We start from the raw sequence: 26,574 nt of genomic DNA on the forward strand, positions 1-26,574 counted from the left end.
TCTTGAATCACCAGCATGACAGTAAACCAAAACTGTGTGCGACGCTGTATGCCACAACTGCTTTCCAGGCTTGAGATTGAAACTCCTAAATTGTTTTGACTGAGCAACTAATAGCAATTTAGATAGTTCTGTACAAATTTAGAGACATGAGATGCAAAACCATTACTGTATTCCAGCACATTCTTCTTGTCAGAACCACTTAAATCACCATCTTACACAAGCACATATTGAAACTCAACTTTAAGCATTTTATTTTTATGTACATTTCATTTGTCCAGAAATAAAATATCTAAATACAGACAGACTGTAATGTTGTATATGTATAGCTTTCAACAATACTTGAGCTGAATAAATGCTTTGTACATTAGGTTTGTCTTTTTAATGGAGGTCACAGCTACATTGATAAAATGGATTCCTCATATCCTTTTTTTTCTTTTTTAACCAATAACAAGCAGAGACAAGTACAAGTTAATATTAATAAGCAGCTCAAATAACACTTGGTTAAACTATGTACAATACAAACCATTCATACAAATGAAGACTAGGATATTGAATTTGTTACAATATGTGTAGTAAAGATAAGACAGACACTTATAACTTACATGGTGTCTGTCAGGCATTTCCCTTCTTATATAATGATCAGAACTTGTTTTAAGCAGCCTTAGCTGGTCTCAACTTTGCAGAAGTCCAATGACTGGTGATGAAAGCTGTAATCCAATGTCTGCCCACATGTAAATTCCAAATGTTTGCTCATCTTTACTGAAAACAGGCTCCCTCCAGAGAAAAAAGAGCCATCTTATATTACCTTGAATGTGCCTACTGTATGCTGGAAAAAAGTTACTACACTTTGTTGTGTTCATAAAATAAAGAATACTGAGCTCTAAAGACACATTTTTTTTCCATTTTAACAAGCATATACTCCTACAGTAGTATTTACCAGTACAGCTACTCCAAGCAGTAGGAATGCATGAGTGGGGATTATTGATTAGCATGTACTCAAGACTTTAAAAGAGATTTCCATAACAGCAAGTGTTAGAAACCATTCACTGTCTAGTTAATCCTTTTGCTTGATGACAGTTTATCCTAAACCATTACGAGTCAGACAATGAAAGCCCTCTTGACAGGAATCATGACAGATGCAAGCTGAAATGTATATGAATGGGTGTTTGTGTACACCTATGAGTGAGAGCATGTCTTCAAGTGTGCCTTTAAAATCTGTGGTGATTTACAACTATACTGAGAGATGAAGCTGACTGGGCAGAAATTACATCAGATTGTTTTCCACTAGCGTATTTGCAGCCAGTTGACGAGAGCAGCAGTGTAGACACATTCCAGGCAACAGATGTGACCTTCTTCTGTGAGGTAACAGCCCTGTCATATGACCTTTAGTTCCTTAGGCTTCAGTCTCACTCACGTTCATCCTCATCCGGAAGGGAAGTAAGGTGTGTCACTGTGGTAGTTGTAGTCGGGGCACACTTTCTGTACTAGTTTATAATCTGTACTATAAAAGGAAATGTAAATACAGATCACCTTAAAGGGCTTGGAGCAGAGCCAGGATACATGACTTTGGGTCTGCTCCTGGTAACAGGTTTTTGAAGGATCATAGTTGCAGAGTGTGTTCTTGGTAGCCTTGTCAACCTTTTCATATTCAATGCGACAGTTAAAGGACTTGGAATCTTTGGCATCAATCACGGTTTGTTGTGCCAAGTCAAATTCCACTATTTTTGTAGGGGGCACCAAGCTGACAGATACATTCCCTTGACCAGTGGAATTATGCCTGAAATAAACACTGAATGTCCCATTGCCGTGATCTACAATTTTCCCAGTTATCAACAGGTTTAGCTTCACTGTTTTGATGTTGGAATGAAAATCACCCCATCCAAACATTTTCTTAAACTTGCCCGTCTTAACAATGGGCCTTCGCTTGGCCCTGGGCCGAGGCTCTTGAAGGTCTGTGGAGTTCCTCAGCCAGTCCCAGAGGTCTTGCTCAGAATAAGGTTCTGGGGTATCATAGCGCAGGTCTAAATCTGTATCATTTTCTTTGCCACGAAAAGTCTGTGACAGGAGTCGGCTGATAGACAAGTCTTTGCTGCTTTCTGTCCATATGTGCTTTAGTGTGGATTTGCTGCTTCCTGATTTTAGAAGTTCTGACTTTCCACCATTTGTTAAATTGGCACATGTGACCTGAAAATGGAACAGAAATATGGTATTTACATCTCTGTATCTGAGACCATCCAACCCACAGATCTGCACCCTTTCTCAGAGGCTTGAGATGAAATGAGGACACTTCACTTAAATTACCTTCAGCATCTGGCCAATATTTATTAAGACATGATAAAATGCCACTTCTGTTTTCATGTAAGATGGGAGAGAGGAGGCGTAGGGGGATAAAAGTCCCCAAACATGATTGAAAAACTAGATAAAAACATTGACTTTGACAAGGAAAACACTACCTAATATGAGTAAAGCAAAATGAATTCAAACACAAATCAAACCAAAGTTTATTTCTGTGCACTAAAATCCAACACTTTTAAAATAAAAAGCTTACAGATTGTTATTTGTCTACCTCAAAATTACTATAGACTTTAAGACTGTATGATTCTCAAAATTACCTCAACCAACATCATAAAGACTTTCAGTAATTCTTGCCAGTCATATTAGAAAAGTCACTTTTGCAAAGAGATTCTAGTATACTTTAACCGGTCGAAACAAAACATGTTTATTATTACCAATTATTAGCATGGAACATATTGTATAAGATATCACTTTTTTTTTTACCTTAGGGGGCTTAAAATGTGTACTAGGAAAAGAGACCTAAATGAAAACATCTAATACACAATGTCTTAGAGATAATTGTCAATCTAGAGAAGCAAACAACAACAGAGAAGTCATTTTAGATTGGATTGTGAGTCAAATTCATAAACCATCCTTCCGGGACCCTGGTCTTGTCTCTTTGGAAGATTTAGACCCCCAACTAGACCAGGGGTTCAAAGGAACCCTATATATGACTGGTGTTTGACCAAATCTGTACTGGCCAGGTTATACAAGAATTGTCCTTATCACAGCCCCGATATCTATGTTTAGTATAGAAGAAATAAAAGAAATAAATGAGTATCTACAATGTACTTATTAGACTAAAGTTAAAGCAGTGACCTCTGATCCTAACAATGAGGGCTCAAGGACAGTAGGGAAGACAGCCAAGAACCCCCAGGAATCTAAATAGCCAATACAAATAAACCTTTTAAGATGTGGACTGCCTATATGGTAAGTCTGCTAAAGAGAGTCCCTCACTGCCCATTAAAGTTTCACAATATACCTCCATCTCCAGTCCTGTTTCAGACATGAGCCTGATTACCACTCGGCAGCCTCATTTGGGCCTTCTAGTTCCCTTCCAAGCTCCCAAAGTAAGAGGCCATTGCTGGAAAGCTTTTTAATTCAGATCTACTAGGAATTAGAACTGCATTCTAAAGATCTCTCTATAGACTTAGGCATGAAGGCTTCTTGCTAAGGTAAAACCGTGGCCTGAGAATAGCCTTTTATTCAGTCACTTGCACTAAAAGGACTCTACCCCAATCCCTAGGGAGGAAGGGCATCAACTTTAGAGCTAGGATACCAGGAATCTATGCTAAGCTCTGCCACTGCCAAGCTATATGCTTGGTCAAGTCATTTAACATCCCTCTACCTCAGTTTCCTGCATCTGCAAAGTGAGAGTAGCAATGGTACCTCCCTTATAGGGTGGCTGACACATAGAAATGGTTCAATTAAATTTAGCTATTTTGATAAATCCCAAGCTGCTATGTGAAGACAACTAGAGATAAAAAGGTCACCAAATAGTACATGTGGAGGTCTGCTTTAAGGGTAGCTTTGCTCTTGATTACATAGCCAAATACTCAGAACCTGCATGGGATGGGTTTCCCCAGGGACATACATGCAAGAGGCTTTGATAATATAACTAGAACAAACTAGAACAAAGTCACTTAAATCTAGTAATCTTGCCTTTTCATAGATTCCCCAGAATCAATGAGCTTTCCATTGCCAGTTGACAAGCAGTCTTTATCTCTACCCAGGTCAAATTGAGACAACGTTAGTGGTATGAATCCATTCCTACCTGGGGAAAACTAACAGCTAAAGCTAGTCTCTTCCCAGTAATGCTGAATTTAAGAAACTCTGAAAGTTTAATCCCACATGAACACATTTCATCTGAGAGAAAATGGATTTATATATCTCATGACTGCACCACGAAAAAACAAGACTATGATGCTGGGTAGGCTAACACAAAAGCTCTGTCACTATTTCAAGCTGCTAGCCTGGGTCCAATTGCAACCACTGTTATCCTCAAGGCAATTGTGACTCCTCTATAGGAAGACCCAAAAGGCCATTGTGCACAGAAGTTGCTAGTGGGGAGACAAACACTGACCAATGAAGAATCAGACCCTAGAGGTAGGATGAGGTGCAGAAATAATGCATAAATTGTAGTGGGGGTGGGATGCTCATATCTAAGGGAAGTGCAGATTGCCCACATGTACACAGTCTCTAAACTCTTAAATATATCACCCAACCAAAATGACCAAACTTGAGGCAAATATAAGGAATTGAAAGAAGATTGTGTTTGCTGCCAACTTTCTTTTATGCTAGGTACTTCCCTTTCAGTTCTCCTCAACCCTTGAATTGGTTGCTCTCCTCTTTCCCCCTTGCACCCAAACTGTTTCCTCTTTGCAAATTCCCTTCATGCCAAAATATTCCAGAAATGGATCACATTTAAGCAGTAGATGAGTAGTAATAGCAAAATGGCTGCCTTATCAAAATTCACTTTGTTTTTTAACAAGGACTAAATATTAAGTCTTAAAGGGATGAAATTGAGAAGGAAATATCCTTTGGGGAGGGGGATGATGCATTAGAAATGTATGAGTTTTCTTAAGAGAAAAGCATGAAATTTCTTACCTATCCTCTCTACCTGATAATAAGGTCAATCCTCTATGGGACAATTTTTACTCTAATATGAAAAGTATAATCTCTAGTAGTTCCATAGTTAATATTATATCATTGTAATTTACCAAACAAAAACCAACTACAGTTCTCCTCCCAATTCACTGAAAGAAGTGCATTTCAAAATAACTTTTTCTATAACACAGCTGTAGTATAAAATTTAAAACAAACATTAATTTATAAGAGTAGTACAGATCTTTAACTTAGGAGTTTATTTTATGTGTATTTGTCTGTCTTACTTTGTCTCGATGAAATCTTATTAATTGATTTCAATCTAATTGAAATCAAATCTCTATTTGCCTGATTCTATAAATGTTATCCTTAACATGGCCTCTATATTTAGACAAAAATTATAAGAATAAATGCATATTCTACTCTCTTATTTTTACCTGGAATTACATAAATAGTTTCCCATTCTTCGAGCAACAAGAAAAATAAATATAGGCATGTATTTGGTTTTGGTACTTGTATCTCAGCATCAATACAGATGATTTAGGAGACGGGCTATAATGAGATGTATCCATGGTGCAGTGGCTCATGAAGCAGTAATTAAATTGTCCCAAAAAAAGGAAGTAAAAGGGAATTAGAGTGCAACCCATCAGCAGCATATGAAAAGTGAAAGGGAAAAAATATGGAACTAGGAGATAGGATTTTAAAGAACCAATCTATTCAAACAGGATGCTAAGACTGACAGATAAACCTCTGAATTGGGGGTAGAACAGAAATTTAGCTCTAAATGATACTCTCCACAGCTGTAGTGATTATGAGTGTTAGTTCTGGAGTCGGATGGCATGAATCCCAATCCAGGCTGTAATCTTCAACAGCTATATGATGTAGGCAACTGGCTCAACTTGTTTATACTTATCTTTTTCTCTTCTAGAAAACAGAAGAATGCTCACTTCCCTCATAGAGCTGTCGTGTGAATTAAATGGGACACTCAATTTAAGTCACTAAGAGCAGTACCTGGGCCATGGTCAGTGTTCAACATTATTATTAACATCCTCATATATCTTAACCTCTGAATCTCATTGGATAATATTTTATGTAAATGAATAATAATAGGATATGAGAACAAAAAATATTTTTAGAAGAAAATCTTCTTTTTACATAACCAAAACTCTTAAACAAGAAAGAAAGCATATATTTTTTAAAGTTCTGCTGTGACAACCAAAAAATATGGCAAGTTGAGTAGATAGTAAAACACAAGTTAATAAAGGATGAGCAAAAGTTCAGCCATTAAACTCCTCAACTACCAAAAGCATTGAATTTATTTGTAATGTGAAAGTCTCCCAGTGGTGCTGATGGTCAAGAAACCTCTCCAGAACATATCAGTTTGAGTACAAAATCAAAGCAGGTTTCAGCTGTAATTGTCAACAACACAATCTTGAATATTCCCTTCCCTGGTTAGGAAAGAACCAGGGCAATATCTAAAGAGAGTATCAATCATGAAAAACTAAGAAGTGTCCTTAGGAAAGTCCCTGGATCTGTTGAGCACAAACAATCTGATTTATTTTGTTTTATTTGTTTAATAACTATATAATGAGACTCTGCTGATACTGAATTAAATAATAGGAATACAAAGATAAATGAGACATGATCCTTGCCCTCAAGAAGTTCACAGTCTAATGGGGAAATCAATTAAGCAAGTAACAATGTGACGTGACTAACACTATATACAGCATTCTAGTAGTCAAGATCAAAAGGTAGAAATAATTCTCAGATCTACAAGATAAAATACACTTAGGAGTTCAAAAGGGAGAGAATAAGCCAAAGGAGATCTTCTAAGCATAAGGAACATACTGTGTAAAAGCACAGAGCTGAGAAGGGACATGTTAAATGTTAAGAATGGAAAATAGCTCCTTACTGCTGAGCCTTAGGGAGTGCCCAAAAGAAGAAATCGTAAGAAGTGGGTAGAACTTCAAAAAGGTAGTCTAGGGTCAAATCATGATGTTCTAACAGAGGAATTTGAACTTAAACTTAAAGGTATGGGGAATCACTAAACTTTGTTCTGTTTTGCTTTTGGTTTTGTTTGTGTGTGTTTTGTTTTGTTTTTAGAAGTTTGTTTTGCTTTTAAGTAGGTCATTTTGGCTCTAGAAGAATCACTAATTAGATATTGAAGGGTGAATTGGTAGGGAAAGATCTTAAAGGAAGAATGACTGGTAGAATGATTCATTACAAAACTAATTGTGATACTTCATTTGAGAAAGTAAAATGAGACTTAACCAAGGCAATAGCAGAGAAAAAGAGAGAGAAAAGATGGATATGAGATAGTTCAGAGGTAGGATTAACTCAGCTTGATGATTTTTTGACTAAGCAGGAATATGAAAAGTTGAATTAATGAGTTTCCTGGCATCTGAAGGGAATACAGAAGTAACAAGTTAGCTGGAAAATATAATTAAATCTCAGAGGAAAATTGGAGGTTGGAAGTGCCTGCAAGTCATTCTAGTGATGCTATCCAAAGGAAGTTGGTAACATGGGTCTGAATGTCTAAAAAAATGGGAGGATGGTGATGTTGATTTTTTTAGTATGAAGAGACTGTATTGTGCAGATAGAATAAGGTGATGCAGAAGAAGGTTGGTAACAATATATAATGCCAATGCTTTGAGAAAAGCAGAAGAGGAGCCAGAATAGGTAAAGACAAAGGAGGATATTAGAAAGAAAATAATATTGTAGAAACAAAGACAAGTTGGGGAGAGGAAAGCCAGGCATATGCAGATTTTCAACTTCCAAGTAAAAGTCTAGTAGTATAAATACTTGGAAAGAAGTGCCTTGACTTTTGAATCCACTATTAATGACCTTACTGAAGCTAGTTTTAGCAGTGGTGAAGAGGTGATGCAAGATGAGAAGGAACAATTAGCTTAATACATCTACTCTCAACTATGGTCAGGAATCACTGGCTGATTCATTCTATCATATTGCTTTACATATGAAGAACTTTCAATTTTGATACACATAAATATACACATAAAATTTTTGAGCCTTACTGAATAAAAAAATCATTAAGAAGAAACCTTACATCCAGAGCACCTTCTATTATTGATGTTACAAACATAATTTTAAAAGTTTCTTTTTAAAAATCACCTGAAGATTCTTTGATGTCAGTATATCTGAGTGATAACAGAAGTGGTAAAGATCATGGCATAAAGAGGAGTACAAAAGAAAAAGCTGACAAATTCTAATGAACCCAATTCCAAAAAGGCAAAGCATTGTGAAACTTTTTCTACAAATGATTTGTTCTGTACCAGTAAAAACACCAAATATATTTTCTGGCTAAGTATAATTTTCCATGTTAAAAGTCGCCAAGCCCATTCCAAAGGAGCTGGCTCGCCAGTCCAATTATACCATTTCCACAAATTATATGTGTTATCTGTCTCATTGTTTTAGAAACACTGAGGATCATAAAGACTCTTAACATAATTAGGTGTATGCAGTTTAAAGTATACATTTATTGACAAACATCCAAAAATAGGTACAAAGAGAGGGTCATTTCCTCCAACCATAAACAAAACAGAGATGGGGTATATCATGAAGAGAGAAATGTCTGGAGCAGGTCCTATGTATTGGACTAAGGAGAAAAGACTCCCATTGGATGTTGGAATGTAGGCATATAAGAGCTGCCACACTTTGATCTCGCTCCTTCTCTATGTATATTTTAGGGCCATACTTTCACATAGCTTTCTCTAATATCTTTTTATTACAGGCTTACAATCATAAGGTCAATACCTTATCATTTAAAATATTGTTGAAAAATACACTTTTGGAAAATAAACCACTCCTCAACTATACTGCTCCCTGAAGTATGCTCCTGGTCTTATGAGACAGTATATAAACATTTTACTCCTTTACATACACTAAATCCAATGAAAGATGTCTCCAAATGTTTGTGCACCTCTTTCTATAAAAGAGCAGTAAGATATCTTTTAATTTCCACTAACCTGCACATTTTACTGTTGATCTATTACTATTCAGTATAAATAATTTCAAGATTACTTTGAAAATTAAGTATTTATTTCATCAACTCTATGAATACTTAAGCCAAAAATTTTAAACAACTTGATGCTTAAGCAATATCTTTCAACAGTGAATAACTAATCAACAAAACGGTATTGCTCTATGATTACTTCATTTTGACAATTTTATGATTTGCTATGTTGAATATAACTGCTATTGGATAAGGGCACACTATATTCCAGTCATTGTAATTAGTATTTTGTGTATAACATTGTATTTTATTTAAACTACATATAGGGGCACCTGGATGACTCAGTTGGTTAAGCATCAGACTCTTGATCTAAAGGTTATGAGATTGAGCCCCATCTCTCTCTCTCTCTCTCTCTCTCTCTCATTAATTAATTAATTAACTGATTAACTACACACACTCACACACATTCACTCTCACACACACACACACACACACATACACTTTAATGTCAATATTGTCATCTTTAGCTTACACATGGGGATATAGAAACTCAAAAACAGCTCGGCCAGATCACTGCTGTTAAGGGAAAGAGCTACTGCCTAGTTACTCCATAGGCTGTGACCTTTACTTTTTAAAATCATTTTAATCATGCAATTCTACATTAATATAGGTTTATCAGAACATTCAAATATTATAGAATTTATGAAGTAAAAAGTAAAACCCTGTCTTCATCATCAACTCCTGCTCTCTCACAATTTCATCTCTCTCTCCAGAGGTACAACCTGTCAAAATTTTGGTGTATATGGTTTCCAAATATCTTAGGTTTTACATATAAATATGTATATAGTGTCATATTTTATGAATTACATTATATATTTTCCTATCAATAAAATATCTTAAAGATGCATACTTCTTAGTACATACATGTATATCATCTTATTGAAAGGGAATATAAAATTTAATAATATAGATACCATATTTCCACTTTTTGTTTACCTTTTGTGATAGATCCTTAAACATTACATTGCTTCATGGCCAAGTTACCTCTAGCTGTTTTTTAATCTTGATTCTACTACTTTTTCTGCCATTTTTGTTTCAGATGCCTCATTCCCTCCTCTTTTGAGATGGACACATTTCTGGAAAACCACAAACTACCAAAACTGGAACTGGAAGAAATAGAAAACCTGAAGGCCAATAACCAGGGAGGAAAATTGAAGCAGTCATCAAAAACTTCCCAAGATACAAAAGTCCAGGGCCAGATGGCTTCCCTGGGGAATTCTATCAAACGTTTAAAGAAGAAACCACACCTATTCTACTAAAGCTGTTCAGAAAAATAGAAAGAGATGGAATACTTCCAAACTCATTCTATGAGGCCGGCATCACCTTAATTCCAAAACCAGACAAAGACCCCACCAAAAAGGAGAATTATAGACCAATATCCCTGATGAACATGAATGCAAAAATTCTCAACAAGATACTAGCCAATTGGATACAATACATTAAGAATATCATTCACCATGAACAAGTGGGATTTATCCCCAGGATGCAAGGCTGGTTCAACACTCATAAAACAATCAATGTGATTCATCATATCAGCAAGAGAAGAAACAAGAACCATATGATCCTCTCATTAGATGCAGAGAAAGCATTTGACAAAATACAGCATCCATTCCTGATCAAAACTCTTCAGAGTGTAAGGATAGAGGGAACATTCCTCAACATCTTAAAAGCCATCTACGAAAAGCACACAGCAAATATCATTCTCAATGGGGAAGCACTGGGAGCCTTTCCCCTAAGATCAGGAACAAGACAGGGATGTCCACTCTCACCACTGCTATTCAACATAGTACTGGAAGTCCTAGCCTCAGCAATCAGACAACAAAAAGAAATAAAAGGCATTCAAATTGGCAAAGAAGAAGTCAAACTCTCCCTCTTCGCTGATTACATGATACTTTACGTAGAAAACCCAAAAGACTCCACCCCAAGATTGCTAGAACTCATACAGCAATTTGGCAGTGTGGCTGGATACAAAATCAATGCCCAGAAGTCAGTGGCATTTCTATACACTAACAATGAGACTGAAGAAAGAGAAATTAAGGAGTCAATCCCATTTACAATTGCACCCAAAAGCATAAGATACCTAGGAATAAACCTAACCAAAGAGGTAAAGGATCTATACCCTAAAAACTACAGAACACTTCTGAAAGAAATTGAGGAAGACACAAAGAGATGGAAAAATATTCCATGCTCATGGATTGGAAGAATTAGTATTGTGAAAATGTCTATGCTACCAGGGCAATTTACACGTTTAATGCAATCCCTATCAAAATACCATGGACTTTCTTCAGAGAGTTGGAACAAATTATTTTAAGATTTGTGTGGAATCAGAAAAGACCCCAAATAGCCAGGGGAATACTAAAAAAGAAAACCAGAGCTGGGGGCATCACAATGCCAGATTTCAGGTTGTACTACAAAGCAGTGGTCATCAAGACAGTGTGGTACTGGCACAAAAACAGACACATAGATCAATGGAACAGAATAGAGAATCCAGAAGTGGACCCTGAACTTTATGGTCAACTGATATTTGACAAAGGAGGAAAGACTATCCACTAGAAAAAAAGACAGTCTCTTCAATAAATGGTGCTGGGAAAATTGGACATCCACATGCAGAAGAATGAAACTAGACCACTCTCTTTCACCATACACAAAGATAAACTCAAAATGGATGAAAGATCTAAATGTGAGACAAGATTCCATCAAAATCCTAGAGAAGAACATAGGCAACACCCTTTTTGAACTCGGCCACAGTAACTTCTTGCAAGATACATCCACGAAGGCAAAAGAAACAAAAGCAAAAATGAACTATTGGGAGTTCATCAAGATAAGAAGCTTTTGCACAGCAAAGAATACAGTCAACAAAACTCAAAGACAACCTACAGAATGGGAGAAGATATTTGCAAATGACGTATCAGATAAAGGGCTAGTTCCCAAGATCTATAAAGAACTTATTAAACTCAACACCAAAGAAACAAACAATCCAATCATGAAATGGTCAAAAGACATGAACAGAAATCTCACAGAGGAAGACATAGACATGGCCAACACGCACATGAGATGGATTTTAATTTTTATTGAGGTATAGATTTGTGTGATTCTCCTAGAAAGAGTTAATAGAGGATACACTAAGTTGTCCATACCTAAAAAATGTCTTTATTGGCTATAAGCTTACATTGGGTAGATATTCATTTATCCCTTAATTCATTTTGTTCTGTTTAACTTTTCTCTCTCCAAAGAAAACAAAAATAGAATTTTATTTCAGGCATCATGAAATTTCACAAGGTGGGCTACATGTGCCCAGGCTTTCTCCAGCCCCTTTCTTAGCTAGTTTAGAGAAAAATATGCAGATATTTCTAAATAGGTGAGGCTCTTTTTTCATCAAGTTTTCCCAAGAGGACAATTAACTCTTTGAGGGATGTTCTTCTATAGTATGATATTTTGTAACTTGGGGTAGGGAGTACTTCACATAGAGTAATCACTCCATACATTAGCTGTATAGTTTATATTCTTACCCACATCTATTTCAACAATGAAGATCACTGTTCTTTAGTCACAGTCAAGTCAAGTCCTAGTCAAGTGCGGGCGGGGGGGGGGGGCGGGGAATGGCCCTTAGAGATTTCTCTCTTACAAGTTTTGACTCTGCACTTGACATTGACAACACCTGGAGTGCTTGTATGATAAGCCGGAGGAAATGGGTTAGTGTTTTAATACATCAAAAATACATCATTTCCTTCTGCTGCAAGGCAGTGCTTCAGGAGCAGCAGTGCTGCATTAACAATAAGAGCAGAGAAGAAACTTTGTGCCTCTTTTTTAATCTAGTCAGTACTGTATAGAAACTTAAAAAATGGGCTTTTCAGTCAGAGATTGCAGGGCTAAATCCAAAATCTGCTACTTTATCAGTAACGACCCCTTAGGACCACATTTTTACTAATTAGATGATACCTCACTCATTGGGTTTTAGTGAAAACAGATTTTATATGTAGTACACATGAAAATATAGGAAACAGTAGGAGTTCAACATGTTAAGAACTATTATGCTTGGCTAGGTTATGAAACCCCAAAGAAAAGGAAAACAAGGCTTTTGGACTGCATACTGCTATTCTATTCCTGGTTCTCACTGGAGACATTACATCTGCTCAAGTGATCCAAACAAATTGAGATGGAAATAAGCATGATTATAACTGCTCTGTGGTCATCTTTAGCAGTAGCCAGTGATAAGTGACCATGCTGATTATGTTAGGATTTAGTATTTGCAAATGTGGGCAATAATTTATCTTTAACATAGTAACTTTAAGAGAAGGCATCCTGATCAGCCTAAATATTCCATGTCATCCTAAAAACTAGAAACATGGTGTTCCAATCAGTTTGAAGAATCCTCAATGGCTAGGAATTTTAGGTATGTTACCCATGAGTTCTCATGTTCCCATAGAGGATGGCTTACTTCTAGCATAGGGTACTAACTGTTCCCTACATCACTCACTATATTGGAGACTGTTCTGAGTCATGGATAACTGAGCTCTTCTTAAGTTTGTATAGCCATAATCATTAGCTTTCCCTTTGATTCCTTTTCCTGTAGGCACTCTTAAGAAAACTATATTTACAGTGTTCTTGGTTCTTTAACTGCAGAGGGGAAAAAAAAAACAAACATGCCTTATGAAGAGCCATGAACTATTTTGTCTCTGCTCCTGAGAAATGTACTTTTTCATCCTGTGAAAATATCGTCCTTTCCTTAATGCTTACTGTATGAACTTATGTAAATTTTGACACATAAACACATTAATACTGATGAGAAACTAAGAGTAATTATTCCACTTAGCTCCACTTAACCCGTTCTCTCAAAGTGTAATTATGATTACCAAGGTTGCATTGCAAAAGTTGCTTCTTTTGTTGGTATTTTATACTCCTTCCATTTAAAATATATAAGAAGTATCTCTTGTAAAGATGTCTCGGTATGTGGTTAATATAATGAACAAAATATGTAAAATAACATGTTGAAAGATGATTTCTGGGCTGAAATAAAGTCATTTCGGCATCATTTTTTTTTATTACTCTTAAAGAGATTTGAATTTGTCAGTAAATCCAGAGGTCATTGAGGAAAAGGAAAATGTTGCATATGTGAGAATAGCTGGTTAGATCCTGGGTCTTTTTTTTTTAATTGAAGGTTAATATGAGTGATTCTCCATTAAAAGGCTTATTGTATGGATGCCAATGAAGGTTTATAGTGTTTTAAAGTCAAAGTGCATGTCCATCTCTAATGGACCAAATGAGGAAGGATTGACTCACCTTCCAAACCTATTTTCAGTATCCTGTATCTACATACTGAGTAGTAATGATAGTACACTTTATCCAAGAGAAGCTCAAATTCCTGAGGAAATAATGACTTTGTTATTTTTGAGACAATATGCCTAATTACCCTCTGATTATCAAGAACTTGATCTAAAAACCTTCCAATAGAGGAAATTTACATCAAATACCTCTTTTTGATTGTTTTTTTTACTTTTATTAAATCATTTATTTTAATTCCCATATAGTTAACATACAGTGTTATATTAGTTTCTAGTGTACACTGTATAGTGATTCAACAATTCTATTTGTTACTCAGTGTTCATTAGGATAAGTGTTCTCTTTAATCCCAGTCATCTATTTCACCCATCACCCCTCACTCACCTCCCTCTGGTAACCATCTGTTTGTTCTGTATAGTTAAGACTCTGTTGCTTGGTCTCTCTCTCTCTCTCTCTCTTCTTTTGTTTATTTGTTTTGTTTCTTAAATTCTACATGTTTGAAATCATAGTATTTGTCTTTCTTTGTCTTTCTTTGATTGACTTATTTCATTTAGCATTATACTCTCTAGCTCTATTCATATTGTTGCAAAGGGCAAGAGATTTCGATGCTTCTTACGGATAAATAATATTCCATTATATATGTATACCACATCTTCTTTATCCACTTATCTATCAATGGATACTTGGACTGCTTCCATAATTTGGCTATTGTAAATAATGCTACAATAAACATAGTAGTGCATATATCCCTTTGAATTAGTATTTTTCTATTTGGGGGGTATCATAAGATAGTTGTACTTTTTATTTTTTGAGGAAACTCTATACTGTTTTCCACAGTGACTGTACCAGTTTCCATTCCCATCAGCAGTGCACAAGAGTTCTTTTTTCTCTACATCCTTGCCAACACTGTTGTTTCTTGCATTTTTGATTTTAGGCATTCTGATAGGTATGAGGTGATATCTCACTGTAGTTTTGATTTGCATTTCTCTGATGATGAGTGATGTTCGAACATCTTTTCATGTGTCTGTTGGCCATCTGGATGCCTTCTTTGGAGAAATTTCAATTCATGTCTACTTTCCACTTTTTAATTCGATTATTTGGGTTTTTTTTTTTAATGTTGAGTTGTTTAAGTTCTTTATGTATTTTAGATACTAACCCTTTGTCAGATATGTCATTTCCAACTATCTTCTCCTATTCAGTAGGTTGTCTTTTAATTTTGTTGACTGTTCCCTACACTGTGCAGAAGCTTCTTATTTGATATAGTTCCAATGGTTTATTTTTGCTTTTATTTCCTTTACGTCAGGAGACATCTCCAGAAAAATGTCGCTATAGCTGATGTCGGAAAAATTATCGCCTGTGCTCTCTTCTAGGATTTTTATGGTTCAGGTCTAATGTTCAGATCTTTAATCCATTTTGAATTTATTTTTGTGTATGGTGTAAGAAAGTGGTCCAGTTTCATTCTTTTGCATGTAGCTGTCCAGTTTTCCCAAAACCATTTATTAAAGAGACTAATGAACTTTAAAATAACTTATTATAGCATTAGTAGTTTGTACTGCCATGTAAACTGTGGATATAAGGTATCACAGGATAATTGAAAGAAGGACAGGTTGTTAAGGTAGAATTTCCTTCGCTGGTATGTCCCTACCCTCACGTATTTCCAAACTCTGAGAGGTAGTTTAATTATCCTTTTCAAAAAAAGCTGGGTAACACTCCAGCTGCCACTAGAGGGCACAGCTAGGACATCTGACAGCTGTCTTCATTCGTGGTCCTGAAGTCAGAAAGAATAGTTGTCAGCAAGGGTCCCAGAGTTCTTTGAGAGAAGAAGGACCAGGAATCTTTGTGGTCACTGCTGACTGACACAGCCCCTGGCAACTACCTCTTCTGTAAGCTGCAGAGACCAGAAAAGGAGGTACTGTTACTCAAGGAACTACTACTGAAGTCATCACCACTAAAGAAGCTCTTGTGAGTCTTCAATTCCTGCTAGATGGTGTGTTCAGGAATAAGGCATTTATATTTATTTATTTGGAAATAGTCTAGGTCAATGCACCATATTTCTATATCGCCAGCCTCATCTTGGCTACTCTTTCGTCCAGCCTCAGAGTTCGGATCACATGTAAACACATTTTTTTATATGTTATATGTTATCTTTCCTCCAATTTTAGAACCTTTGCATAGACTATTTCCCCATCCTTGGAATCCTTGGAATCCATTCCCATTTGCTTAGTTTACTCATACTCATTCTGTAGCCTAGTTTAAACTTCATTTCCACAGTAATCTTTGATCCTCTCAGAGCACCCTGTACTGTTCATTCATAAAAGTAATACTATTATCTATATTCCTTCTTTATTTCCTTCCTTCCTTCCTTCCTTCCTTCCTTCCTTCCTTCCTTCCTTTCCTCTCCCTCTCTTTTCTTTCTTTCTCTTTTTTTTTCTTTCTTTACCTGAACTGCTATCTCCATGGTAGACCCATCCAATGCCTTGGTAACTTTTTTTTTTTATATATACTTTATAAAATGCCAAGTTCTAAGTAGGTGCTCTACAAATGCTGGCTGAATGAATAAATGCATTTTTAATGGAGTGTCCAACCACACATAATGATATCCTTTTGCAGATGAGCATGCCCCATAAGCAGAAAAATAGCTCATTTTGTGACACAAACAGGTTTATATTGTAAGCCTTCATGGAGGCTTGGTCTAAATCTATAAACATGCACAGCAATACAAGACAAAAGGTGATATTTTTCTAGGAAACTATAAAGTCAGTGGCAGCTACAAACCATTACCAAGTCAGAAATGTCCCAGGAAAAAAACCCAGATGACTATATTTTCATTTAAATAAAAGTGAAAAGTGAATAAGAACAATATTGCCTGGATGAACATAACTTCACTTTGGAGGTTTGACAAACATCGGAAAAAACTTAACAAAACAATGAATTGTGGTCTCTTGGGCAGCAAGAAAGTTAATGCCATTCTCTGGATTTTCTTTCTTGAATTCTGTAAATTTAATCCTAAAGATAGTAATGAAAGAAAATGCTGATGGGATTCTAAAAGCAGAAGCTCCTTCCATGAGAAAGCCTGCCAAATTTTCTGGGGGCATTTTCTTTGCCCTATTCAAGTGTAGATTTGTATTGACAAATAATAATTACTTTGAAACAGTTAGGCATGTGTTAGGCTATTTCTTTGCATAAATGCCATTTGCTTGGAAAATGCAGTAGGTTTTATAAATGTGAAGCATTACAATCAGTTTTATGGGTGTGTTTGCAAAGGCTCAAAATTGAACTGTTAAAAGTGTCCATTAACAGTACAAATTAAATTGTTATTAAAAATGTCTCAAAGGCATTTTTAGCTTTACTCTAACATTGATAGATTGCAAATAAACACACTATGACTGTGACATTTCTGCTTTGTGTCCGTATCACGAAAATCCACAATTGTTAAGAATTAGAATCCCAAAACATCTGAGGCTGAAGGGACCTCTCTGGAATCTGTTTTATAACTTAGGAAGCGGAGTCCCATAGAGCTGAAGTGACTCGCCTCAAGTTTAAAGGTTGTTAGGGGCAGAATTAAAACTGTAGTGAAGGTTTCCTGGCATTTAGTCCACTTTTTGTGTGTGTTCCAAAGTTCACTTTTATTGAGAGTTGATACTTTATAACTCCTTCAGAGTTTGTTGAAGCTCTAGAAACCAGTGTCAACTTCAAAAGAAGGAAGTGAGTTATCTTTGCTAAAGAGTTTCTTAATTTTGTAAAAGGAAGGGCTACTGTGGAAATGTGGCATCATTTGCCAAGCCTAAAACAAAAGGCACTAATCTAATGCACTGCAATTACAGATTGGGATCCCCTTGGGTGATTACATACACAAACGTATGCTCAGACCTTTCAAGACTTAAGTCTGAGCAGTGACTGCTCTGCTGGAAGAAAGAATCAAAATGAGGAAACCACAGTCACAGGTTTAAGCAAATTACAACACAGAGGAAATTACTCTTCCATCTCTAAAAGAGAAAGTGATATTTGTTTCCAAATACTTTATCAATTTCTATCTTTCAGAAGACTTATTTAAAAAAAACAAAGTTGAAGCAAAAGTTTGTCAGAGTCCCTCTTTTATAAATCCATCAACAAGCATTTGCTAAGTCACTATGATCTGAAAAATTTCCAAAAGTTTGAGAAGTCATTTTAGTCACATCTCACATTGTGTACATCTGCTCATTCTAGATAACCAACATCAATATGTTTTACTCTTTAATAAATAAAGGTCCTAGTATTTTGAAGCCCTCTTAATCTGACTATGAGCTTTGAGAAGTCAGTGGCTCTCAACAGGAAATGCTAAAGAAAAGCCAGTAACTTGAGCTGTGATCTTGCTGAGAATAACGTTGGAACTGGTGTGCGTTGGGAGGTAGGGTTGGAATGTGTAGAGTATTAAATAGCATATTTGAAATGTACCATTGATTTGAGTTTAGTCTAAATATTTCATAGTCGACCATGAAGGAAGATGTAAGATTTACATGATTTTCTAAAAGTAGTTTTAAACAGTCAAGAAATGCATTTTTAAGTGATATCATCTTTTACTAAGTGACCTTGGTTCTTTAGATACTTTGTGAGGAAGATCCATCTTGATCTGAATCTGTATAGAAATAGTATTTATGTTTATATTTTTGTAATTTTAAAATTTTGATATAATTTCCAACTTAGCAGAAAGTTATAAGAAACTTACATATACACTTTACCCAGATCCATTAATTAATTTTATTTGATCATGCTGCTTTATTACTTTCTCATTCTCTTATGTATGCATGGATGTTGGTATATATGTACACAGATCTTTTTTTCGAAGCCATTTTCAGAGTAAGTTTGAGATGTTATTCCTATTTACGATTAAAAGAGTTCTGGAAAAAGTTCTAATCACAAGGAAAAGAATTATAACTATGTATATGACAAAATGTTAGCTAGACTTATTGTGATCATTTCACAGTATATATAAGTATCAAATCATTACATTGTACATCTAAAACTAACATAATGCTATATGTCAATTATACCTCAACTGAAAAAAGAGGTCTGAAATAGTTCCTAAGAAAAGTGACATTGTCTTATATAACCATAACACAACTATCAAAATCAGAATATTTAACCTTGACACATAACTATAAATGACTTAATGTATAGTAATATCAAATGCCATCTATTGTTCCAACAATATCCATTATATTTACTAATTTTTGGTCCAGGATCCCATCCAGCATCATGCATTTCAATTTCACTTGAAATTGTCATAGTTGTCATAACCTTCAGCAGCCTTTCTTTCTGTTTCTTGTTCTTTACATTCTTATAAAATGTAAAGATTATAGGCTGATTTATGTGTAAAATGTTCCTCAATTTGTTTCTGATGCTGAAAATCATTTTATAATAAAGTTCTAAGGCTTTTTGATTGACAAAGATGATAGTGGAGAAAGAATGTTCCTTGATTAGAGAGTGCAGGAAGCAATGCTTTGAGTAGGTGCAGAGAGAATAATATTGTACTTCACTATAGCATATCCTTGTAAATTATTTTGACTAATATAATTTTACAGGTAATTAATTTGCATTATATATAATTGTTTTACTATTTTTGACAATAAACTCATTATATTTTGCCACTTTGTGGTCTCTTTCATTTAACATTTTGTTTAAAAGAAGCTAATTTTTGTGCGTTTTTAAAAAATCTATATCCTGGGTTCACTAAACTTATCAGTCCAAGGATGATATTCTTTTGTTTAAATCACAAAGCTTGGGCAGCCCAGGTGGCTCAGCGGTTTAGCACCTGCCTTTGGCCCTGATCCTGGAGACCGGGATCGAGTCCCACTTCAGGTTCCCTCCATGGAGCCTGCTTCTCCCTCTGCCTGTGTTGTGTCTCTGTGTCTTTCTCTCTGTGTGTCTCTCATGAATAAATTAATAAAATCTTTTTAAAAAATTAAATCACAAAGATTTTTAAGTATTATTTGCAGGTATTTATCATTTTCACCACATAATCACTATATTATTTGCATAATGTTTATAATTTTCACTATATGAGGGGATTGATCTCCATAAACCTTTCTGGGATGTAGATACCAATAACTCAATGATAGATTAGAGGAAACCAAGGCCCACCAGCAAAAAGACTTCCTTAGAATCATGCATCCAGGAAGGAACATTAGATTCTGGCCCCAAATCCCAGGGTGGTGCTGCTATTACCTAAGAAAGGTGGTAATACTATCTATTGCTATTTAACAGAACATGGTTATTCAGTTCCTTGAATAGGCATAAGTCAATTGACCTTGATCAAGTACGGATATCCTCACAATTCAACCTTGGATATAGAATTCCTAGTTCAAGTATAATATAAATCATCATTCCCCAAAAAGATCTAACTAACAAATCACTCTGTTAATTCCATACCAGGTGCTCAGGTGTACAAATAATGAATTATATATCAAGCAGGTGCTTCATGCCAAATTGCAATTTCAAAGCCATAGTCTTAAACTTCAATTCTCTCATTGTAAATTAGAGATCCTAATACCCTTGCCTCAGCTTTATTTTTAAAATTAGAGACAATATAAATGAATGTTTCTTCCAAATAAGGAGTAGGTATTAATAACTTTTGTTATTTTTTTTTATTTTTACTAATTCAGGTGGCTGTATGGATCCATGTAGTTAACTTTGTATGAAAGAATTTAATTTACATAATTTAAATTCATGTAGAAAAATTGCACATTATAGGTATCTTGGCATAGTGGTAAGAGTGTGGACTCAAGCCAGGCCATGGGCTCACATCCCAACTCTTAAGGCAGATGCCCTTATCCATGGGAATTGCCTAACTGATGACTTTCCAAGTCATTTGGCAACCAAAGAACTGTTATCCTTTTGAAGTGGTAATATTCCAAAGACAGTATGATTTACACTAATATTTCTAGTTTTAGAAGTGAAAGTATGACTTTACAAAGAAACCTAATTCAAACCATAGATTTTTATTATTTGTTTTCTTCCTTCCTTTCTGTCCTTTTTTTCTTTTCTTTTTTTTTCTTTCATGATACATAAGAGAGAAATACCACCCAATGTCTCCATCAGAGCTGTACTATCCAAGCCGTGACATTTTTGATCTATTCTTTACATAGCATCCCATTAGAGTTCCAGAGAAACCCTTACTTTCTATTATGTCAACGACACCTTCGCTGGCCTGGAGCCATCATCAGCTCTCGGAGCACTGAACCGTGAAGCAATATCTCTGTAAGTAGGCCAAATAGGCCATGACCTGACAGGCTATAAAGTAGTCATTATCTCCTATTAAATCTGAAATTTGTGCTTTGCATATTTTAAAACAACTATCCAGTTGTGCTGTAGAGGTATATCTGCCAAATGAGTAATTAGATTTTTAGGAGACTATAAAGGGGACCAAAATGCTTTCTACTGTGCCAAAAACAAAGTCAATTCAGATTTTATTTTCTTTCCTCCCCTGTTTTTATTCTTACTCCCTGGCAGTCAGACCAAAAATATTTCAATAACAGATAAATAGACTTCAGTTGCATAATTTACTGTACAAAATCAAGTCTGAGTTGATGTTACATGGGTGCCAAAGCATCCTGTATTATGCACTGTGGGCTGCTTTCTCACACAGTTGGATAGAATGCTGCTGGTGGTCAATACCTAAGATTTGCTTTGTTTGGCTGATGTGATTACAAAGAGAGTTTTATAAAATGTAAAATGATTGAATGAGCCACTTAAATGTCAAAGCTCAGAAGAAATTTGCTTTTATGGTTTAAAATTTAAGTGTTGGGATCCCTGGGTGGCGCAGCGGTTTGGCACCTGCCTTTGGCCCAGGGCGCGATCCTGGAGACTCGGGATCGAATCCCACGTCGGGCTCCCGGTGCATGGAGCCCGCTTCTCCCTCTGCCTGTGTCTCTGCCTCTCTCTCTCTCTCTGTGACTATCATGAATAAATAAATAAAAAAATAAAATAAAATAAAATAAAATAAAATAAAATTTAAGTGTTGTTTTTTTCCCCCCTACTCCCTGGAGATGTCTAAGTAACTCATTTCATATAGCTTTAATGATAGAGATGCAACTGACTTTAGAAAGATTTGGAATAGGATTGAAATATAACTATATAAAATATCCTATTAACTCTTGCCCCCTGTTTTACATTTTGAAGAAGATTTTTAACTAAACTCTTGAAGCTCAGTACCTATGATGTCATTAAACATTTTTCACTTCAGTGGATTGTGACTCTAGAAAATTCGCAACTACTCTTTTCAGCAGGGGATTAAACTTTCAAGGAATAAATTAAACTGGGTTAGAATGTCTAAGAGTTTTCAGATGAGTGCTTTATTCAAGTAGCACAGAGACATGTTAACTTTGAAATGAAACTCTAGTTAGGTAAATAACTTTTGTCAAGAAGCTATTGCTCAGGTGCTGCACAGCTCTAAGCCTACTTTATTAATATTGGTTTGCGATCTTCAGTACGGGTGCAGAAAGGAATTTTAAATGCAATTAAAGCTGAGCTACAAGGCCACACAACTACGTTTTAATCAAAAGCTGAGTTCAAGCCTGCTTTACATATAATATGTGCAAAGAAAGATCCCTTTTTCACATTAAGTATGACTGTATAAATACTCTATTTTGAGAGAGGGCAAGTGCATTTCAAGGAGAACTGCAAAGGAAGAACAGTGCCACATCATAAGGAATGATAGAAGCACCTAAAGAAATATTGTGCTAGGAATATATTAATATATTATTAAATATTAATAGTTATGACTTTTTAAACTCTGATCAAGCCAAAATGAATGTGTAGATATGTGTGTGTAGATATGTGTCTATACATGCATATTAATATGGGTTTTGTATATACAGAGATACATGTATACAAACACACAATCCAATTTTTTAAAAACTTTATGGCTTAACATTTATTAGGGAATTCTGGAATCCATTAATCTCAAAGCCATTTAAAACTAGATGTAGGGCATCCCAGGTGGCTCAGCAGTTTAGCACCACTTTTGGCCCAGAGCGTGATCTGAAGACCCTGGATCGAGTCCCACGTGGGGCTCTGCATGGAGCCTGCGTCTCTCTCTGCCTGTGTCTCTGCCTCTCTCTCTCTCTTTCTGTCTCTCATGAATAAATAAATAAAATCTTTAAAAATAAATAAATAAAAATAAATAAAACTAGATGCAAGCATTGTAAAAAGCAAGATGACTGCCATTATTCAACCCTATTTACAAATAGTAGCATAAAAAGAGGGCAAGAATATGGAAAATTAGTATATGTGGAGGCATTCTTAATTCAAGAGCAAGGAAGTATCATCCTCTAGGAAATGTTTTTTTGCTCCTTTAGGAGCCTATGGAGGGAGAAAAGAAAGAGGGAGAAAGATGTAGGAATAGCACAACTTGAATATAAGAAGAAATGACTGGATTTTCCTCTCTTTCTTAAATAAATAAATAAATCTTTTTTAAAAAGTCAGGGGGCACCTGGGTGGCTCAGTCGGTTATGCATCCAACCTTTGATTTTGTTTCAGGTCATGATATCAGGGTCCTGGATAGACCCCCAGTCGGGCTGGCTCAGGCTCAGCCCTGAATAGGCTTGGGATTCTCCTGCCCTCTTCCACTGCCCTCCCCCACTCACGCACCAACGTGCCATCTCGCGCGCTGTCTCTCCCAAATAAATAAATCTTTAAAAAATGGCTGCATTTTCAATCATACTCAATCAGCTACTTGGCATGTCAAATGGGTAACAAGTGTACATGAGGATGGGTGCTGGGGCAACAGGACGTGCCTGGAGGCCTTCTGCTGTGCTCGTGAACTCTTTAGATGCTGGATCTTAAGGTGGTGAGGAAATTATCCTGGAGGAAGGGCAAGAAACCAGAGTGGCCAGAGAGCCCAGCACAGTAGTGGGGTGGGGTGGAGTGGGATGGGGTGACATGCCAATGGCTCCGGCAGTGGTTATTTACCAACTAATACAAAAGTATTTAAATATTTTAACATTGGTGCATACTATCTTAATATCCACCCTGTTTTTTTCATCAGTTATGAAAAGGTTCATCAGCCTAGAATGCAAATATACCTCAAAACCCATTTAACTAAAAAATCCAAGGAATTCAGAATGGCTAAAGGGCAACAGAAAGCATAGAACCATACTTTCTTTTCTATGTGCCCTTTTGCAATGTATAGGTAGAATTACTTTGAATTATTGCTCTCTAAACAATAAATTGGATCAAAAGCCGTTGCACTTAATTATAAATTAAATTATAAGTTTTCTAAGTAAATATTTTTGTTAAACTGACCTTTTTATGAGATTATGAAACAATGCTGGTGGGTTTTTTTTTTCTTTCTTTCTTTCTTGATCCATTAATCCTAATCCCCAAATCTAGGGTTTGGAAGTAGATTAGCTAAATTCTGTTCTCTAGCACTTTTTACACAAAGCAGTATAGATCAAAGTTATATTCAGCGTCACCCTGAATGGCCAATGACATGAGAGGGCTTCCAGATGTTTTGGGGTGTATGATATAGAAAAGAGGATGCTGAAATTCACCTGATGCTCATATTGCTTTACTACTATGAGGAAAGTTTTAAAGAATAATCTCATGTGTTTTGTTTTTTGAACACCTGGAGATGCCAGTTCTTTCTTTCCATCTTCACCACATGAATCCCCATCAGTGCTCAGCACCACAAGGAACCATAATCTTAATATGCATATAGCAACCACATTATATGTGCCCAGTGCTAAATTTTCTAATCAGGATTTCAAGTCCCAGTAATGCTTCTAATTTGAGGACACATCTCCCTTCATCTCTCACCTCAACTAACTACTGCCATTTCCCACCCCACCCCTATAGCCTTATTGTATTATGATTACAAGTCTTCCATTTTCCTGATCTGGAATGTTCTCTCAAAGGCTCTTACCTATTCTGGGTTACTTTCTTTTTCACAACCCCAGTTGGCTTTAAATCAGGACTCTATAATAAACTTCCCAAATCACTTTATTTGGAATTAATAAACAATAACTTTGGCACTTTTGCCTTCTCATAATTGATTATAGTAGCCTTAAAAGAAACCTGTCGCAAAAGTTAGAGAGCCACGAGGTCAAATTCTGATTCTGCTACTGTGTAACTGTGAGCAAGATGAGATGGCCAACCCTGAGCTACAGACTCATCTGAAATATTAGGGATGCTAATAATATAATCGACAAAGCTAATAAGAGAAGAAAATGAGATGATGTTTGTGAAATGTCTGGAAAGAATGGTTATTTGATTCAGAGCTGTTACTATCTTAAGGGTTTTTTTAAGGTTTTAGTTTAATCTTTTAATTTGTGCTTTTCCTCTTGCCCTCATTCTATTGCAGTCTTTCCAAGAGCAGATCAGTCATCTATTTCTCCATATCTTCCCAGGGTACAGAGGAAAGAACTCTCTATTTAGTGGGCATGCTACCAATACCGACTAACTTTTCAAAGAAATTTGAACCATTCATTTGTCTGAGTAGTTGATTTACTTTACTATCTTAGAGTGTTATGAAAATGTGGCAATATTAAATCTGATGAGATTATGACAGTTGCTGACACAAAGATTTATCATCTAGATGAATAAATATTTAATGCATGTTTAATTCAAGAAAACAGCCTTATAAAAATATTGGATATTTTTCTAGAAGAGAGAGAGAGACAATTGATCCTGAAATTAAACATACTGAATTCAACATTGATTTAGGGACATATACTTAGTCATATTCACTGTCCTTCTAAACATACAGATGCTTGAATCCAGTACCTAATGGGCAATACCAGTGCTACAGTCACATTAGTACACATTGCCAAATCAAACCCCCTCTCTTATCTCTCTTTTGGCAAAGGACAATCTTGAGCCTTCAGAAAAAAAAATACAAAAACAAAAACAAAAATGATCAATCAGAATCTCTGCTTGATAAGCCAGAAAGTGAATGGCAGATAAAATAAACATAATTGTTTCACAACTGAAAGGTATTCAAACCAATATCCGTGACCCCAGCCCTTCTCTGCTCTTTTCTACCTTCCATACTATAACCATATTATTCTTCCCAAAATATGCTTTCAACATGCCTACTGTCTACTAAAAAAAAGTCAATGGTTTCCTAATCTATGTAAGATATTACCTAGCCTGGCATTCAAGTTCCTCAAGGATCAGACTCCTATCAACTAGCCCCATTCCCTATTATCATTAAAACATATCCTCAGTTCTTCTCAGTTCATTCTCAACCCCTTCTTGAATTCAAGTCTTTGTTCATTTTGCAAAAATATGCATCCCCCACCACACATATGAACCCCCCCAACCCATACCTATGTATGCTTTCATGCTCC

At 35.8% G+C, this 26,574-nt stretch overlaps 1 protein-coding gene across 1 annotated transcript in view; it reads right to left on the minus strand.

Moving 5' to 3' along the window:
- Positions 1-227: 227 nt before the first annotated feature.
- The window catches only part of NXPH1 (neurexophilin 1), a 304,178-nt gene continuing 277,831 nt past the window's right edge, over positions 228-26,574 (minus strand). The window contains exon 7 of the mRNA XM_072784020.1: positions 228-2,184. Coding sequence (XP_072640121.1) covers positions 1,423-2,184 — 762 coding nt within the window. The 3' untranslated portion in view covers positions 228-1,422. The remainder of the gene's footprint in view (positions 2,185-26,574) is intronic.

This window comes from Canis lupus, chromosome 18 (genome assembly GCF_048164855.1).
Source record: "Canis lupus baileyi chromosome 18, mCanLup2.hap1, whole genome shotgun sequence".
Lineage (NCBI taxonomy): Eukaryota > Metazoa > Chordata > Mammalia > Carnivora > Canidae > Canis > Canis lupus.